The sequence below is a fragment of the Castor canadensis genome, chromosome 7 (assembly GCF_047511655.1).
Source record: "Castor canadensis chromosome 7, mCasCan1.hap1v2, whole genome shotgun sequence".
Classification (NCBI taxonomy): Eukaryota; Metazoa; Chordata; class Mammalia; order Rodentia; family Castoridae; genus Castor; species Castor canadensis.
The window spans coordinates 87,092,145-87,112,850 of NC_133392.1; the positions used below are offsets into that span (position 1 = coordinate 87,092,145).

General features: G+C 35.5%; 1 protein-coding gene across 6 annotated transcripts in view; it reads right to left on the minus strand.

Moving 5' to 3' along the window:
• Window positions 1-20,706, minus strand: part of Pkn2 (protein kinase N2) — a 116,921-nt gene that overhangs the window by 11,312 nt on the left and 84,903 nt on the right. For 4 of the 6 annotated variants that reach the window (XM_074079502.1, XM_074079496.1, XM_074079499.1 and 1 more), the window contains 10 exons: window positions 17,604-17,747; window positions 17,209-17,284; window positions 16,454-16,628; window positions 16,105-16,231; window positions 15,437-15,567; window positions 15,276-15,351; window positions 15,106-15,197; window positions 6,642-6,818; window positions 2,053-2,115; window positions 819-895 (listed from right to left, as the gene is read on the minus strand). In XM_074079502.1, the coding sequence (XP_073935603.1) occupies window positions 819-895; window positions 2,053-2,115; window positions 6,642-6,818; window positions 15,106-15,197; window positions 15,276-15,351; window positions 15,437-15,567; window positions 16,105-16,231; window positions 16,454-16,628; window positions 17,209-17,284; window positions 17,604-17,747 (1,138 nt within the window). The remainder of the gene's footprint in view (window positions 1-818; window positions 896-2,052; window positions 2,116-6,641; window positions 6,819-15,105; window positions 15,198-15,275; window positions 15,352-15,436; window positions 15,568-16,104; window positions 16,232-16,453; window positions 16,629-17,208; window positions 17,285-17,603; window positions 17,748-20,706) is intronic. The other 2 variants (XM_074079500.1, XM_074079501.1) reach the window with 2 other exon arrangements.

Sequence of the window (20,706 nt, forward strand, 5' to 3'; positions counted from 1 at the left end):
TAGAAAGTTCACTCACCAAACTATTTATTTTTGAACATTCACTGAATACTTAAGATGTGCCAAGTACTGTGCTATGTATATATGGAAACAAGAACTACCAGCATAAAGGACCAGACAGATGTCAGTTATAATATATTAAATGTAAACTGAAAATACCTTATGTAAAATATATTGGGCATAATGTCCCATACTCACCTCTAATTCTAACAGTACTCCTAAACAAGAAGGACTATATTCACTTTATAGATGAGGAAACAGACTCAACAAGATTAAAAGCAAGTTTTTCAAAGATACACAGCAACCAAGTGGCACAGTCAAAATTCCCAAACATAGGTCTGTCTAAATGGAAGCCTTTGATCTTCCAATTCAAATTTCCTCAGTTTACTTATTTATTTACTTTTAGGTATACAAAAAATAGTCTTGAGATAGTTATATATCTGTATTTTTCCTGTTTAAAGTACTATTAATTCTATGAAGCTGAACAGAAGTTATTAGGCCTATGTAATTCATTCTGCAATCCCTGGAGTATGAACAATTCGGTGCATAATGCTTTCTTAATGTAGTGACAGCATTATTTATATACAAAGAGAATCTTTGTCTCATGCTATCATTTCTGAAGGCTAACCCTATTCATATCCACAGAATAGGGTGGATGTGGAATAGCCTTAATGTAAAAATTATGATTGTATAAGCACAATGTCTTAATGAAGAATAAATTAAAATTAAAGATATATTTTGTTTTCCACATACAAACTTGAAAATTACCAAAGTACAAAGGAATAGTATCTATTGAAAAGAAAATTTAAAACCCATTTTACCTTCTTTGCAAAGACCAAAATCAGCAATTTTCACAAAGCCTTCCGTATCTAGCAATAAGTTATCCAACTTTAAATCTCTGTTCAGGATGAAAACATAAAAAATGAAAAAAATAAGATCAGATCAGATAGCAAAAAAAAAAAAAAAAAAATCAACACGAACCCTTTTTTCTTTTCTGAGGTTTTCCAAGTTACAATCTGAGAATGAAATACTATGTCACAAGCATTAATCTTTCTTTTGTCAAGTTTATTGCTCTATATAGTACAGTATAATTTTCCCTGTCACATTCTTTCATAAGAAAGAATTAAGCTAACAGTATAAATAAGATATTGGGGAAGATTTTACTGAAATAATGAAGAGAAAACTAATTGATTACCAATAAAGCTAGCTGAAAATATTTTACGCTTTCAGTAAAACAGAATCATGAGGAAATCTTTACCTTACATTGGTTGAAGCCCGAACAAACCAGTGTTTACATAGTCTCCTAACTGTGACTAGCTTTCTCATAATTTGCTTGGTCTTGAAGCGCTGTTATTCAATCTAATAATCTGTCAGGTACAAAGCAGTGCTACTCAAAGTGTGGACTACAGACTAGTTGCTGGGCCATGAACTACCTGTTACTGGTCTGCAATTTGATAAGAAACTTGTGCCAGTATATAAACTGGCTATGTCACCAATTCATTGCTTAGTTCAGATGACAGCAAGACATTTTTGATTAAAAAGAAAAAAAATGGGTGTGTGTGTGCTGGGGTTTGAACCCAAAGCCAAACATACTAGGTGAGCACTCTTTCACTGAGCTCCATTCCTGGTCCTTGAAACTTCTTATTGAAGGAAGTACTGTGTGATGGTTTACACTCTGGCACAAGCTACTCAGGATCCTGTTAGTACAGGATACTGTACTAACTAACTCTTCTAACTAACACTGTTCTAGTACATAGATGTTTTCAGTAGTGGATTATATGAATGCAAAATATTCATTAGGATGGATATTGTTGGCGAACTGTGTCACAGGCCAGCTTGTTTTGATCAGGAAATGGGCAGAGGATCAGGAACCAGGAAGTCATCATGTAATTATGATGCTGACCATGCATCTTTTAAAACTGGGATTTAACTTTTTTAGAGCTCACTTATCACTTGAAGGTGAAAATTAAGAAGCTGATTAAACATAACACCCTTCTCAATTATCTTTAATTTTCATTCACACCAGAGCTATTAGAAATAGTAAAATTTACTTACCTATAAACAATTTTATGTTCATGTAAATATTGCAACCCAAGAACTACACATGCAGCATAAAATCTGTTTGAAGAATTAAAATAAGTTTAATAAACTTCACTGCTCTTGAATCCCAGTTTATATTTTTATGCTTCAAAACACAACTCTGTAGTTGGTTAAGTTCACAAATATTTATTTCCCCTTTACTTTACACATTATGCTAGATATTGTGGGTAAAATAAAAAAATTTAAAAAGTACAGTTTGACAATCGAGACCATTTTGCTTGGTACAGTCACTGAGGATCCTAAGAGAGGACATTTAATCAGGTTTTGTAGGAAGAATTAGAAAGTGCTATAAGAATGGAAAGACAGAGTGATAGGTAGAAGTTTTGTGGGGGAAATATAGGGTATTACTGAAGAGGGAAAAAAGAAAAGAGGCATGAAAGACATATATGTTTGACAACTAATCATGCATTTGGTGTGGCTAAAGCATAGGATGCTTTAAAGAAATAACATTAGGCTGAAAACACAGCTTGGGGGAAGGATTTCGAATGTTGTCTTCTAGATACTGCAGTCTCTTCTCATACGGATAGGAATCAATTTTAATCAGGGGAGAAGGCTTACATTTATGTTAGGGAAATTTTTCTGACAGCAGTGTGAATGTTGGAGTAGAAGTAGAGATCAAGAGGAGAAAAAGAACAGATAAGGCTTTTATGATAGAACAGATAACAGATAATGAGAATATCCAATGTGGCAGCAACAAAGAGACTATAGCAGTAGCCAAGTTTTATTAGGAAAGTGAGTTTGTCTTTACATATGTTAATCTGAATTTTCTGCAGGGCAGGTAACAAAAATCTAGAAGTTGGATTCATGGGTTTATATCTCAGGAGAATTTGGGCCTACATAGACTACTGAAGTCTTGAAGCATGGGGCCATGTTTGTCTTTTCCAGTTTTTATCCCCAGTGCAAAGTACAATGGCTGACTCTTGGCGGGCTTACTAAAGAAAGGGGAGAATAAATAAACCAATGAATTTTAAGATGCAAAGCTATAAAGAGACACTTAGGAAAACTAGCTGTTAATTATACAATAATGAGTAAAGTACATATAATACCCTTCCCAGTACAATATTTTATTCATCATCTATCTGTCTCATCCCAACTCTACTGCCATCTATATAAAGAAAATTTCTCGTCAGTTTGGTGAACATTCTAAATTTTCACATGTAGATAATATAGCTTATGTTTTGCATTTACTGTATTTTTATAAAAATGGGACAATAATTTGGAAGAATTTTAAAGATCCAACTATTAGAAATATCTATATGAATATACATTAGATCTTATGTAATAACATCAGAAGTTTAAAGAATTTATCTAAAGTTTGTTAAAATGTGATTCTAAAACTGCATAATATAGTCTTTATAACATATCTTTAGCAAACATTTTGGTGGCAAGACAATACTGTAACAATTATAAGAATATTTTGATTTCTCATTTTTTTATATAAAAAAAACTGCCCTGATTATACTGAACATAAAATAACTGAATACATATCTAACATATATTTCACTTTGTCAGGTATTATGTTAGTATTTTCATTAATAAGTTTATTTAATCTTCAAATCAAGCTTAAGCTATTTATAGAAGCAGAAAATGAAGTTCAGAAAGAGAAACTAATTTGTCTAACATCAAACAGCTGGGAAACAGCAAAGATACGAAGTGAGCTATTTTGATTCCATAGTTTCCATTGATAAAAATTCAGAATGCCTAGTTTATGTACTCATTCAGGTGTTTCAGTAGTCAAAAGGACAAATATGGTATTTGCTCCTTCTGTTTGGTGGAAGAAGTCAGACAATAAACATGCTAAAAGTAATTAAGACCCTGTCTTCAAAGAAAAAAAAAAAGAGGCCAGGCATTGGTGGTTCACACCTGCAATCTTAGCTACTTGGGAGGCTGAGACTGGGAGGATCTCAGTTTGAGGCCAGCTTGGGCAAATAGTTTGCAAGACCCCATCTCCAAAACAGCCACTGCAACATGAACTGGAAGTGTGGCTCAATGGTAGAGGTCTTGCTTTGCAAGTTTGAAGCCTTGAGCTCAAATCCCAGTCTCCCCCACCCCCTGCCAAATACAAGAATTTGATAATTTTGGTAATGAAGTCATATAAAATAGAAACGAGGATAAAGCTACCTGATTTGGAGGTTAGTAATGTGATATTTTAGATAGGGAATCCTGAAAGAAATGTTGCAATGTAACCTTTTATTCTTCCATTTCATTGGGCTTAACTGTTTCTGCTTTAAGACAGAACTATATTTTATACTTCTTTAAAAAAACAAAAACATGCATAACACAACAAAAAGAATTTCCATGGCAGGTAACACAAGACTAAATATAGTCTAAATGCCGTGCTTTAATTATTTGTTTCTTTGCTATATTTTAAGACAGAATCTCACTATGTAGCCCAGGCTGGTCTTGACTTGGCGATCCTCCTGCCTCCACCTCCTGAGTGCTATGATTCTAGGTGTGTGCCACCATACTCAGCAATCTTGTAATTTTAAAAATACATTCATTAATTTTCTCTTTCACTCATGCATTTACAGGTTCTTGCTATGTAGCCTGTGATGGCCTGGAACTTACTAGATAGTTCAGGCTGGCCTTGAAGTCATGATCTTCCTGCATTAGCCTCCACAATTCTGGGATTACAGCTATGTGCTACTATGCCCAGCTACTCTGCTTTAAATTTTTTAAGTATTCAGGGAATGATTAGTAGCTTTCTAGTGCTTTCTGATTTCTAACTCTTTTCTGAATGATTCACTATCCATCAGAATTAATTTCCTCATTTGAAACTTGAAGACTGTAACAGTACTACTACTAATGGTTATAATGAGAATCAAATAAAGTGAAAATACTACGCAAATGTCAGTCGATATTTCATCAGAATACAGAAAAAAAAAAAAGACCAAAAATGCAAGAGTAAAAACCAATAAAGGTACATTTAGGTTTACATCTTCTATGATTTAGGTATATTTTGGAGATAGAACTGACTGGGCTTGTTAATAGATACTGCAGGTGAGGGATAGAACTGACTGGGCTTGTTAATAGATACTGCAGGTGAGGGAAAGAGGATCAAGAATGACTCACTGCATTCTACCTTGATCAAGTAAATGATACTGCTGTTGAACAACATGAGAGAGACTAGAAGAGTAGTGGGCCTGGGGAGTGGAAGGTAATATGGAGAGGAAATGGGAAAAAAAATCAGGAAATCAGTTTGAGATGCTAAATGACACTCTTACTAACCTTACAAACAGAAAAGTTGGCCTGGAGCTGAATACTATGAGTTGGAAGGTTAGGACTGGAGATATAAATTTGGTAACTGTCAGCAGGTAGGGTTGTAGCTATTAGGAATACCTCCCTAGGTTCAAATCCTAGCTCTTCTACGTAAGAGCTATAAAACTGGAATAGCAGGGAAAATAAATATACACACTGTACATTCATCCGTAATCCCTATATAGTATGTATTATTCTCACCTTTATCCATCTGAATAAACAAAACTTCAATACACTATTAAATTTTAAAAGTACAAAAAGGGTTTATAGTGAAAAGTCTGCTGTCTGCCCCTTTCCTTAGAGGCAACGTGTATAGAGGCTGAGCATCCCTAATTCAAAAATCTGAAATCTTCCCAGAAGGCTTCAAAAGCTGAAACTTTAAGTTATTGGGGTTTGAACTCAGGGCCTCATGCTTGCTAGGCAGGTGCTCTACTACTTGCACCACTCCACCAGCCCCAAATCTAAAACTTTTGGAGCACAAACAAGACACTTCAGACTGAGGGAAGGTGGTGCATGCCTATAGTTCCAGCACTCAGGAGGCTGGTTGATGAAGGAGGATCACGAAGTTTCAGGCCAGTCTGAGCCACATATGGTTGAAGCTGGTGTAGGTTACACAGTGAGACCATCAATAAAAAATGCTTTGGATCTTTGAGAATTTCAGACTTTGAGATTAGGGATGCTCTACCAGTAAAGTCCATGCAAATTTCAAAATCTGAAAAATTTTAAAACCTGAAACACTCTGGTCCTAAGCATCTCGGGGAAGGGATAGTTAATCTATACCTGTTTCCTTTATAGTCTTTTGGAGGTATGATAAGCAAAAGCGAGTGAATACTTGACACATATTCTTTTAAAATTACCCCTTAAAATGCGAACACAAATATTTTATATAAATATGTATATTTATATAAAACTCTTCTGTATTCTTCAAAAAATGTGTTTTTAAAACATATACTTCGAGTATAATTCGTCTTTAAAGTTATGGTCCTTGGATGTCATTTCCTAGGGAGAAAACCTAATAGCAAAAAAGAAAAAAAATTACTAAAATGAACCTAACTTGTGCATCTAAATTATCAACTATGATTTAGGGTAATCCATGAAATTTTCCACATGGACAATGGAGTTAATAATACAAAAGTATTTGGCAAAAAGGTAAGTAAGGAATTATAATATATAGGGCCGGATTTTCCTTTACAGAAACAAAAGTTATCTAAAGTTCATAGAAAGCTTTTTATTCTCAGAGAGATCAGTAATGGAAAATCTGAGTCAAATGTCTAAAGCATACTCACACAGCTCTTGGTTCAGAAAAGACATCAGTATGAATGTGCATCATTAGGTCCCCACCGGCAGCATATTCCATTACAAAGCAAACATGCTCTTTGGTTTGGAAACATGCAAAAAGGTTCACCAAAAAGGGATGCCTTACACTATTCACAGTTTCAAAAATTCTTTTTTCACACATCAGGCTGTAAGAGAAAATATTAAAAATGAATACGTTCTTTAAAAAATCCTAGGTGGAAATAACATTCTTCACAAATTACTATACTTTAAAGCAAAAACTGAGCAATTATCACTTTAAAATTGTGCGTGTCTTTTGCAATACAGTCTTTGAAAACTGTTCTACTTGATGTATATTTAAATACAAACATTTAAATTTAATTGAAATCTATTAATGAAAACTAAAATATACTTAGCATGAGATAAAAATTACAGAATTCACATTGATAGTATCAAAATAGCACAAATATGGCTAGTAGTTATAATATTTTAAAAATGGCTCAATTAGGGGTGAATTATGAGAATTCGATCAGGAACTGGTCAGATATTTTAGTAACCTAGAGCATATTTTCAAAAATTTAGCCAGGTATGGTATCACTATGACTGTAGGCCTAGCACTCAGAGGTTGATGCCAGAGATACTGAGTTTGAGGCCAGCCTGGGCTACAGAGAGACTCTGTCTTTAAATAAATAAAATTTATAATCCAGGTAACATCAAGAATAGTATTTATAATTTATAAGCTATGGCATTCAAATTTTTGTCACATAAAGTATGAGGCTGAAAGGTATGGCTATGCTGGGTACAATCCCAGTCCCTGGGAGGTGGAGATAGGAGGCCTAAAGTTCAGGCCCGCAGGGCAAAAAGTAAAAACGTTAGTAAGACCTTATCTCAAAGAACAAGCCAGACCTCCTGATGGTGCACACTTATAATCCCAGCTCTGCAGAACACACAAACAGAAGGATTGTAGTCTGAGGCCGGCCCTGAGCAAAAAAATCAGTGCAATACCCTACCTGAAAAATAATTGAGCAAAAAGGGCCAGGGTTGTGGCTCAAGAGGTACAGTACCTGCTTAGCAAGCAAAAGATCAGAGTTCAAATCCCAGTACTGCAAAAACAAAACAAAACAAAACAAAACAAAAACCCAAAACCAAAACCACTTTTTTTTTAAATCAAGAAGAATGACTGGAAAATAAATAGGCTATATGGAGAATTCCACAACATGCTTCAAGGGAGTTCTCTGAAAATGATATAAATCAGAAAAATCTATAGCAACCCTTGTAAGAACTAAGAAAAGTTACTACGCACCCAGTTTCATCAAACATACCCTGAAAGACCTAAAAGCATATATATACGCCAACACAGTGGTTGTGGGAGACTTTAACACTCCATTATCATCAATAGATAGGTCATCCAAACAAAAACTCAATAAAGAAATCCAAGATCTAAAATATGCAATAGATCAAGTGGACCTAGTAGATGTCTACAGAACATTTCATCCAACCTCTACACAATATACATTCTTCTCAGCAGCCCATGGAACCTTCTCCAAAATAGATCATATCCTAGGGCACAAAGCAAGCCTCAGCAAATATAAGAAAACAGAAATAATACCGTGCATACTATCTGACCACAATGCAGTAAAAGTAGAACTCAACAACAAAAGTAAAGACAAAAAACATGCAAACAGCTGGAAACTAAATAACTCATTACTTAATGAAGAATGGATCATCGATGCAATAAAAGAGGAAATTAAAAAGTTCCTGGAAGTCAATGAAAATGAAAACACAACCTACCAGAACCTATGGGACACAGCTAAGGCAGTCTTGAGAGGAAAGTTTATAGCCATGAGTGCATATATTAAAAAGATTGAAAGATCCCAAATCAATGACCTAATGATACATCTCAAACTCCTAGAAAAACAAGAACAAGCCAATCCCAAAACAAATAGAAGGAGAGAAATAATAAAAATAAGAGCTGAAATCAACGAAATAGAAACCAAAAAAACCATACAAAGAATTAATGAAACAAAAAGTTGGTTCTTTGAAAAAATAAACAAGATCGATAGACCCCTGGCAAACCTGACTAAAATGAGGAGAGAAAAAACCCTAATTAGTAGAATTAGGAATGCAAAAGGGGAGATAACAACAAACACCATGGAAGTCCAAGAAATCATCAGAGACTACTTTGAGAACCTATATTCAAATAAATTTGAAAATCTAAAAGAAATGGACAGATTTCTAGATACATATGATCATCCAAAACTGAACCAAGAGGAAATTAGTCACCTGAATAGACCTATAACACAAAATGAAATTGAAGCAGCAATCAAGAGTCTCCCCAAAAAGAAAAGTCCAGGACCTGATGGATTCTCTGCTGAATTCTATCAGACCTTTAAAGAAGAACTGATACCAAACCCTCCTTAAACTGTTCCACGAAATAGAAAGGGAAGGAAAACTGCCAAACACATTTTATGAAGCCAGTATTACACTTATCCCAAAACCAGGCAAAGACACCTCCAAAAAGGAGAACTATAGGTCAATCTCCTTAATGAACATTGATGCAAAAATCCTCAACAAAATAATGGCAAACCGAATTCAGCAACACATCAAAAAGATTATTCACCACGACCAAGTAGGCTTCATCCCAGGGATGCAGGGGTGGTTCAACATACGAAAATCAATAAACGTAAAAAACCACATTAACAGAAGCAAAGACAAAAACCACTTGATCATCTCAATAGATGCAGAAAAAGCCTTTGATAAGATCCAACATCATTTCATGATAAAAGCTCTAAGAAAACTAGGAATAGAAGGAAAGTTCCTCAACATTATAAAAGCTATATATGACAAACCTACAGCCAGCATTATACTTAACGGAGAAAAATTAAAACCATTCCCTCTAAAATCAGGAACCAGACAAGGATGCCCACTATCTCCACTCCTATTCAACATAGTACTGGAATTCCTAGCCAGAGCAATTAGGCAAGAAGAAGCAATAAAAGGAATACAAATAGGTAAAGAAACTGTCAAAATATCCCTATTTGCAGACGACATGATCCTATACCTTAAAGACCCAAAAAACTCTACTCAGAAGCTTCTAGACATCATCAATAACTATAGCAAGGTAGCAGGATATAAAATCAACATAGAAAAATCATTAGCATTTCTATACACTAACAATGAGCAAACGGAAAAAGAATGTATGAAAACAATTCCATTTACAATAGCCTCAAACAAAATCAAATACCTAGGTGTAAACCTAACAAAAGATGTGAAAGACCTCTACAAGGAAAACTATACACTTCTGAAGAAAGAGACTGAGGAAGACTATAGAAAGTGGAGAGATCTCCCATGCTCATGGATTGGTAGAATCAACATAGTAAAAATGTCGATACTCCCCAAAGTAATCTACATGTTTAATGCAATTCCCATCAAAATTCCAATGACATTCATTAAAGAGATTGAAAAATCTACTGTGAAATTTATATGGAAACACAAGAGGCCACGAATAGCCAAGGCAATACTCAGTCAAAGGAACAATGCAGGAGGTATCACAATACCTGACTTCAAACTATATTACAAAGCAGTAACAATAAAAACAGCATGGTACTGGCACAAAAACAGACATGAAGACCAGTGGAACAGAATAGAGGATCCAGATATGAAGCCACACAACTATAAGCAACTTATCTTTGACAAAGGAGCTAAAAATATACGATGGAGAAATAGCAGCCTCTTCAACAAAAACTGCTGGGAAAACTGGTTAGCAGTCTGCAAAAAACTGAAACTAGATCCATGTATATCACCCTATACCAAGATTAACTCAAAATGGATCAAGGATCTTAGTATCAGACCCCAAACTCTTAAGTTGATACAAGAAAGAGTAGGAAATACTCTGGAGTTAGTAGGTATAGGTAAGAACTTTCTCAATGAAACCCCAGCAGCACAGCAACTAAGAGATAGCATAGATAAATGGGACCTCATAAAACTAAAAAGCTTCTGTTCATCAAAAGAAATGGTCTCTAAACTGAAGAGAGCACCCACAGAGTGGGAGAAAATATTTGCCAATTATACATCAGACAAAGGACTGATAACCAGAATATACAGGGAACTTAAAAAACTAAATTCTCCCAAAACTAATGAACCAATAAAGAAATGGGCACGTGAACTAAACAGAACTTTCTCAACAGAAGAAATTCAAATGGCCAGAAAACACATGAAAAAATGCTCACCATCTCTAGCAATAAAGGAAATGCAAATTAAAACCACGCTAAGATTCCACCTCACCCCTGTTAGAATAGCCATCATCAGCAACACCACCAACAACAGGTGTTGGCGAAGATGTGGGGAAAAAGGAGCCCTCTTACACTGTTGGTGGGAATGTAGACTAGTACAACTACTCTGGAAAAAAATTTGGAGGCTACTTAAAAAGCTGGACATCGATCTACCATTTGATCCAGCAATACCACTCTTGGGGATATACCCAAAAGACTGTTACTTCAGAGGCACCTGCACATCCATGTTTATTGCGGCACTATTCACAATAGCCAAGTTATGGAAACAGCCAAGATGCCCCAGCACTGACGAATGGATTAAGAAAATGTGGTATCTATACACAATGGAATTTTATGCAGCCATGAAGAAGAACAAAATGTTATCATTTGCTGGTAAATGGATGGATTGGAGAACATCATTCTGAGTGAGGTTAGCCTGGCTCAAAAGACCAAAAATCGTATGTTTGCCCTCATATGTGGACATTAGATCAAGGGCAAACACAACAATGGGATTGGACTATGAGCACATGATAAAAGTGAGAGCACACAAGGGAGGGGTGAGGATAGGTAAGACACCTAAAAAACTAGCTAGCATTTGTTGCCTTTAACGCAGAGAAACTAAAGCAGATACCTTAAAGCAACTAAGGCCAATAGGAAAAGGGGACCAGGAACTAGAGAAAAGGTTAGATCAAAGAGAATTAACCTAGAAGGTAACACCCACGCACAGGAAATCAATGTGAGTCAATGCCCTGTATAGCTATCCTTATCTCAACCAGCAAAAACCCTTGTTCCTTCCTATTATTGCTTATACTCTCTCTACAACAAAATTAGAAATAAGGGCAAAATAGTTTCTGCTGGGTATTGAGTGGGGGGAGAGGGAGGGGGCGGAGTGGGTGGTAAGGGAGGGGGTGGGGGCAGTGGGGAGAAATGAACCAAGCCTTGTATGCACATATGAATAATAAAAGAAAAATGAAAAAAAAAAAAAGAAAAGTTACTAAAAAAAAAAAGTGCTCAAACTTAATGACTGTGAAATATTAAAAGAAAGACATTAAGAAAACAATTCTTTCTTCCTCTGAAAATACTTGGTAAATTAATTTTGCTTAAAACTCAAAAAAGAAGAAAACCAGATCAAATATTGTTCAAGAAAAACCTACATTAGCTTGCTTTTTTTTAGTACCTGGTCAAAATAAAGATTAATAGACATACTTTAGTAACAATTAGGTTATATGTATGCTTCTAATATGAAATAGGCACTGTTTCTGTTTCTATCTGTGAGGCGTGGAACCAGACACTGACATAAATTTTTTGGGAGGTGGGGCAGTACTGACTGGGGTTTGAACTCAGGGCCTCACACTTGCTAGGCAGGTGTGTTTAGGTAACCACCTAAGCTATATCCCCCACCTCTTTTTTTGCTTTATTTTTCAGATAGGGTCTTGAGTTTTGCCCAGGGCAGGCCTTAGACTTTGATCCTCCTACTTACAGCCTTCCACATAGCTGGGATCATAGAAGTGCACCATCTCATCTGGCTTACTGGTTGAGATGGAGTCTTGCTAACTTTTTGCCCAGGCTGGCCTCAAACTACTATCCTTTCCTCTTCACCTCCCCAAGTAGCTGGAATTATAGTACTGTTTCTGATAGAAACAGAAACAATGCCTATTTCATATTAGAAGCATACATATAACCTAACTGTTACTAAAGTATGTTTGTTTTTAAAAAGTTATGTTTAATGTTTTTAAATGCTTAGATACTGTTTTTGGTGGTGGTTGTTCCAAACAGTGCTGTAGCATTCCAAACACAAACTAAAATCCTGATGTTATAGGGAAGCAATATTAGTCTTTCCTGTTGGGTCTTTTAAGAGTTAATTAAAAAAACCAACAGATAAATAGTATTTATTTCAGTATAGAGATTACACTGCAAATGACTTGAAAAATTAAACCAGATTTGGACAATATTTAAGAATCATACATAAACATAGCATTTCTAATGTTATATTAATGTAATGTTTTTCTGGATCATGAGCTAAAACACTTGTTTTATTTTAAATACTGAAAATAAATGCAGCTACTATGATACACAGTGTCACATTCTAGATAACTCCTATCACTGATTCACTCAAGGTATTTTATGTTCCCCCCCTCCTCCAATGCAGTACTGGTGAATGTCTGCCAGGCAAGTGCTTTGCCACCTGAGCTACGTTCCAGCCCTTACTGCTTTAGTTATTTTCAGGAAGTGTCTTGCACTTTTGCCCAGGGCTGGTCTCAGACCATGATTTTCCTACCTATGGATCAGAGGTGCACACCACCATATGCAGCTTATTGGTTGAGATGGGGGCTTGCTAAGTTTTGCTTAGGCTGGCCTTGAACCATGATCCTCTTCATCTCTGCCTCCCAAGTATTGGGATTACAGGTATGAACCACTGTGAGCAGCCTATTTATTTTTTCTTTTACACAGGGTCTAACTATGCAGGCCAGGCTAGCCTTTAACTCATGATTCTTCTGCCTTGGCCTGGTAATATAGGCATGGTCACCATACCCAGTATGGCTTTTTTTTGGTGGCACTGGGGCTTGAACTCAGGGCCTCATGCTTGCTAAGCAGGTGTTCCACCATTTGAGCCAGTCCGCCAGCCCCCAGACCATTTTAAATTTTAGATATACTCATATATCCACATTGTGATTTTTTTAAGCTTTAAGCTTATATCTACACAATTTTTTTAAATTGGAAAAATCTCTAAATGTTACTATGAATTGTTATTACAAATAAACCCATCAAATTTGTTTTAGAAAAGAGTTAATAGTTTTGATTTTTTGTCACCATTTAAATTTGCTGCAAAATAATGTCCTAAAATTCTTTGAGCAAGATGTCAGAATGGATTCTAAAATACCTGTTTCACTAGATCAATCTAAATTTTGGAACAAATATTCTAGAAATATATACTAAAAACCAAAAGAACAAAACAATACAAAACAAAATAACAACAAAAATTAACACTGCTGAGGACCTGCTGGCAATCCCAACACTCAGGAGGACAAGGCAAGGGGACTGCAAATTTAGGCCAGCCTCAAAGTTTCAAGAGTAAGAAATGAAACCCCCTCTTAGGGGAATATAAGGAAGCAGGAAAAAGGAGTAATTTTAAATTTCTAGCATAGCTAGAGGAAAGCATGAAAAAGAAATAATTTAAAAAACAGCTGGTGGCTCATGCCTGTAATCCTTGCTACTCAGGAAGCAGAGATCAGGAAGACTGCAGTTTGAAGCTAAGTCATGGCAAAACAGTTGAGAGTCCCTATCTTGATAAAAACCCTTCACAAAAAAGGACTGGCAGAGTGACTCAAGTTGTAGGCCCTGAGTTCAAACTCCAGTACCGCAAAAAAAAAAAAAAAAAAAAAGGCCACCCTTTTTTTGAGACAGGGTTTACTAGGAAGCTCAGGCTGGTCTTAAATTTGATATCCTACTGCCTCTTCTTCCTGAGTGTGGGAATTTCAGGAGTACACCACTATACCACACCTGTACTTATTCTAAGAACTACTCATATGGTGGAAAAGATATTGAAAGTAGCAATTTAACTCAGTAAGATGCTCTGTCACAATCAAGATTAGGAAAGTCAGTCCTCTAACTCATAGTTTAGGGCTCTTTTCATTACACAAGGTTGCTTTCCATTAATATCCAAGAAGCGTTCTAGTAGTATAAGAAAAATACTATACAATGTCAAGTGAAATCCTGAGTGATAAAATGTCATTTTTTACAATAACTTCCATTTTATTTGCATTAATTAAAACTCTTTGTAAGGTAAGGTCCTACAGTTAAAAAAGTGATTTAAAAAAAACAAAGGTGCATTTCAAAAAGCAGAACGTTAACCCTTCGGTTAACTGCAGCTTATCTGCAAATGACATTTTATTATTTCCGTAAAATAAATTTGGATTAGCCTTACTGAACCACAAATGAGTAACAGTTCAACATAAACACTTTAGCATCTCCATTTATGAAAGTTTTATGGAATTAGTTTACAGATCCCATTGTCTTTCCTTGGTGTCCACTCACCAGTTGTCATAAAGGAAAAAAGGAAGTGGGAAGAGAGAAAAACAGAATTTAACTAGTATCTACTTTAGGGCAAGATACATTTACTTACTTAATTTCTTCAATTACTATGAAATTAAGAAACTCTTGCTGTTTTGACATATGCATAATAATTGTGTTTTTAAAAACTAACCTGTCTACTTCGTCTCGAGCTACAATGTCTCCTTTTTTTAAAGCTTTTATAGCAAACATCTCATTTGTGTGTTTATATTCAGCCAAAAGCACCTGAAATGAGATTAAAATAATTATTTCCCATTTGACCTACTAATTTTGTAGGTATTTCAAAAAATTCTGGAAGATTACCTTTCCAAAATGTCCTCTTCCCAAGACAGCACAACATCTGAAGTCTTGCAGATTAAACTGAAACCTCTGCTGAGATCTAAAGACAGTAATTTCAATTAAAAATGAGTCAATAATGTATGGTACCAAATATGTGATACCAAAACACTGCATGTACTGTTTACCTTCTATCCTCGAGTTCTCGAATACCACTATATCCTAGACCTGTCTCAGGAATATCAAGCTCATATTCAGATTGGGATTTTGGAAGTATATCATTTCGGTCATTTTCAATATCAAAAACAGTTTCTGAATCCTGTAAAATATTAAATGATCATTAAACCACACAAAAAGTCAGAAAACAACTTACATGGTAATCATAAAGTTGAAAAAAATTCTAAAAGTCAATATAAATATCAAAAAATTTCAGATACTAACTACTTATTATTATGGCCATTAATTTTACTTTAACACTTATCTAAAAAATGTGAAAAATAATACAATATTAACATCTTCAATGCATACTGTTAACCAAGTACAAGATATAGTGCTTCAGGCAACGTGACAACAGTATCGGACAAGTTCCTATGCTCCTTCTGGCCAAAGCAGCCTATTTCATTCCTTTTGGCCTGTGAGCATCCAGAGGCTAAAGACAATGGCGTGTCAACACTAAGAACTTGGTTATTTTCTGAGAATTTGTCTAGTTTAGTTGAGAATAGTTCATTCACAAGGAATATAAATACACAGTTCATAGAGGCAATTTAAATTGAACGGTACACTTTATTGACTTATGGTATCTTTACTGCTAACTCATTTGGTAAAAAGGAATTATACAAGGTTTAGACTGCCTTGCCTGTCCAGGTGTATCCAACGCTCTTACTTCAGAAGATTCGTCTACTTCTCCAAGGGAAGCGGCTCGTGGTGGGGCTGGAGGAGGCTCAGGCTCAAGATCAAAGTCCAATTTGGTTACCGTAGAATCACTTATAGAGATAAAGTAAGTTATCAAAACAGCAATCAAAAGTATTTACTGTAAATATCTTTAAAATAAAAAATAAACTAATTTAAAAAAATTAATGCATCACATATTTCAAAATACTACTTGGAAAACACTGAGACTCTCAGTATAACCACTGGGATCATTATGTAAGAACGTCACGGAAACTACTTTATGTGAGATATACTTAAACCTCTTAGATACATACCTAGCTGCTGGTGCCAGCTCAGGGATGCGTACATCAACCACTGACACTGTAGCAGGCACAGAAGCTTGAGGGCTGAAGGTGCCAGAATGATTTACTGTAGGAATCGCTCGTCTCACTAGCCTGCCCCAAGTGGCAATATTAATATTCATTTGAGGAGCTCTGAGAAATGTTTTGCCTGTAGATATTGTGAATAAAGAAAACAGAAGAAGTAATTTCTTTATATATTACTACCAAAAGTTGTAATTTAAAAATTCATATTCATCAGTTTGTAATTTATGAAGAACAAACAAAACTTGTCACTAAAAAATACTAGCTCTTAACTATTTGCTATTAAAGGCTAGGGCAAACAGTATAAACAGTTTTAAAAATAAATAGATATGGAACTATTATGGTTTTTCACTTACACCTCATGGTGAAATGTGGTTAAAGTTTTAAAAAGAATCTTTATCTTTTAGAGGTACAAGTTATAGTATCTATAGATGAATCAAGGATGTCTGGATTTGCTTCAAATAATCTGAGAAAGCAGTGAATGGACAGGATAAGATAAAAACAAATTGGCCATGAATTTGTTACTGTTGAAACTGAGTGATGGTACATTGTACTCCATATAAGGACACACTCCCTTAATAAAACATTGGAAATAAATGAACATCTAAAATAGGAAACCACAGATGGATATTACTTTTAGAATAATAATTACATTTTAAATATTTAGTAAAACACTAAAAAGTTTGCATTTTATTCTTAGTAAATACCTTGTTGTTTTGAAAAAATTTTCTTTTGTCTTTGGAGTTTTGGTCTTCTTTCGATAACTGGATTAAAAAAGGTAACCTGTAGTGAAGAAAATTCAAGTTGACATAAAATAACATTGGATTTATATTTCACAAAATTCACTAAACTCGTAAGATTCAAAGCTTAAGAGAATCTCAGCTATAATTTAGTACAACCTCCTTATTTTCCAGATGAGAAAACAGACCTAGAGAGGATAAATGATTTTTCTCAAGGTCACACACCTATTCAATGGCAGATTTCAGTCAAGAATTCAAGTCATCTGTCTTTCAGCCTAACATTCCTTCCACTTCTACATCATGTGGCCTACATACATAATTTCAATTGTAGCTATGCATATTTAATAAAATACATTTATTACCTCTGCAAATAAAGTACCCTGTGGTTCCAAATAGAGACACATGCCATGCCGTTGGTTGTCTAAAAAATCTTCTAACCTCAGAAACTTTACAGCACATAGAGATCGCCAATCACGCCAATAAACTGAAATTTCCAGTTCACGTGACTAGGATAATTAAAAACAAAAAATAAAACAGAAAAGACATCATTGGACGTACACTTGAATAAAGTTTCACAAAAAATATGAAATATAAATACAATGAAAGTAACACACAAAGATCACACTATTTTAAATAAAATATTCTGATTCTCTCAATTGTACATTACTTTAACACACACATTTTTAACTCAAAGAAACACTGTATTTAGACAGTCTCTGGGCTAAGGTTATTTCTGAAGTATACTTTAAGAACACATACTGAGGACAATCAAGATATATGAAAGACCACAGAAACTCCTCTCCTACTTTTTTTTTGTGGAACAGGGCTTTTTGAACTCAGGGCTTTAGGCTTGCGAAGCAGGCACTCTACCGTTTGAACCATACCTCCAGTCCATTCTGGTTATTGTGGAAATGGGGGTCTCACAAACTATTTGCCCAGACTGGCCTTGAACTACAATCCTTCTGATTTCAGCGTCCCAAGTAGGTAGGATTACAGGCAGCTCTAATATTTCAATTTCCCTCCTCCATGTGCCACCACTTGCCTCAAAGAACCTGTATGTTAGAACTTATTTCCTAGTCCTACTTTAGAGCCACAGAAAGATCTGTAAATGACATTTATTCTGCACTTAGAATGTGCCGCACACTGCGCTAAGCACTTTAAGATTAGGTCATTTAATCTTCAAAAGACTGCCACTGGGTAACAAGACTTGCAAGTGCAGCAATCTGCATAGGTAGGGAGAAAAGGAGGAAGCTCGCACTATGCTTTGTACAATGTTAATTTACTACAACACCAATACAGAGAAAGATATGGGGGGAGGGGCAGGGAGAGGAGGGAAGGAGGAGGAGGGGAGGGGAAGAGAGGGGAGAGAGAAAGAAAGAAAAGAAATTAGTAAAATCTCAGGGACAAGTATTTATACCATACATGAGAGAATACTCTGTGGTCATTAAAGATAATGCCTACATGGGGAAACATTCAAGGTTTTAACAACCCATTACTAAATGCACCTGTAGAACATGGTTTATAAGTTGAGGTCAAACAGTAAACTGAACTCTACATGGATGTTATAATCTAAATACACTTTAAAAGTACCAGACTCTTCCACTGTTTTATTTTTCAGGATTATATGGAACCACAAAAAGAGAAATTTATTTCCCTTTAGGTTCTACATAGTAATAAATTACTTCTTTATATAGCAACTTTCAATTTATAAACTTATACATCTTATTATGTTAAGTTCCTAGTATACATAATAAAAATTTGACTTTAAATTGTAAAACTAACTGACACAAATAAGAACACAAAAAATTCAACATGAAAAAAACATGAGTCAAAACAGAATGTGCCAGAAGGACTCTGTTACGGTTTGGATCTTAAGTGTCCTCCAAGGCTCATGTGTTGAAGGCTTGCTTCCCACACTGGGGGTCCTATTGGGAAGTGGTGCAAACATAGGAGGTGGGGCCTAGTTGGAGGAAAGGAGGTCACTGCAGATGGTTCTGAAGGTTATAATGGGACCCTGGCCTCTTCCTCTCTCTGCTTTCTGGCTGCCACAGGGGTAAGCAGCTGTCTTCTTCCACATGCTGCTCTCATGATTTATCACCTTGCCACACATTTGTAAGCAATGGGGCCAAGCGACCACTGACTGAAACCTCTGAAACTGTGAGCCAAATAAACTTTTCTTCCTTTAAGTTGTTATCTTTCAGGTATTTTGTCTCATTGACAGAAAACTAACACAGACTCACTGCCAGTTAGGGAAATAAGTACCAACTGGCAGTATTGGCTGACTATCCCTGGCTTGTGTTTCATTTTGCTTTATTATGAATTTGAATCTAGAATCAAAGAGACAAGTCTATGTAACAAATAAATCCAAGTGGCTTATCACTCTAAAGCCTGAATACAAATAAAAAAGGAGACAAGTGGAGGAAGAAGAACACCTTAAAAAACGTATTGTATTTAAAAAAAAGAAATATGAAAACAATACTTATCTAGCCTAATGGACCTTGCACAAATGCAGCAGGGTGGTGTTTCCAAACCTGTGGACCTCTAGGGCACCAGGGAATACTTTCACTTTTCAAAGGAAGCATAGTGACATCTATTGGACACTATGGGAACTAGTAGCTCGAGGTGGTTTGCAGTTTCATTATTAGAATGCACTGCATTCCTTCTGATAACATCTTTGCTAAAGCTGTTTTTCAACAATTACAAAAAGCAAATTCACAGAGGGTCCACTTGTTCCAATCTTTGGGAAGTTACATCATATACAACAAGTAGATAACCCATTTAGTAACTGTGGTTATATAAGGATGAAATAAAAATATTTTATTTTCTTAGTATTTGTGCTTTTTTTTTTTTTTCTAAAAGTACTGAATTTCCAGGGCATAAATTACCAGTTGGTAACTACTTTGCTTTTTTTGTTTTGTCTTTGGTGGTACTAGAGTTTGAATTTAAGGCCTTTCACCTGCCAGGCAAATGTTCTACCACTTGAGTCAGGACTCCAGCCCTTTTTCACTTTAGTTTTCAGATAGGGTCTGGCATTTTCTACCCAGGCTGACTTTGGACCAAGATCCTCCGACTTACACCTCTCACTAACTCTCCTGGTTGGCTTAGATTACAGGCATGAACCATACTAATATAGCCCGGGCTGACTCTGAACTCTTGGTTCTACTGCTTTAGACTCCAGGATGCTGGGATTACAGGTATGAATCCCAGCACTACTTCTTAATAATAATAAGTAGAACCCTTGGTTGTTTCTTTTGGGGGGACATACTATGAAAAAATTACTGGGACACTGAGCACACCAAACTGAAAAAGTCTGTGAGAATGAGTCTCTACTGCTGCAAAACAGAGGCAAACAGCAAACTTTCTGTTGTTACTAAAATACAACTTGATCATAGATTACCAGGAAAGAGAGACTTTTTTTTCTCTGAAACCAAGAAGACACAGAAAATTTAGTAGGTAGGAGAAGGA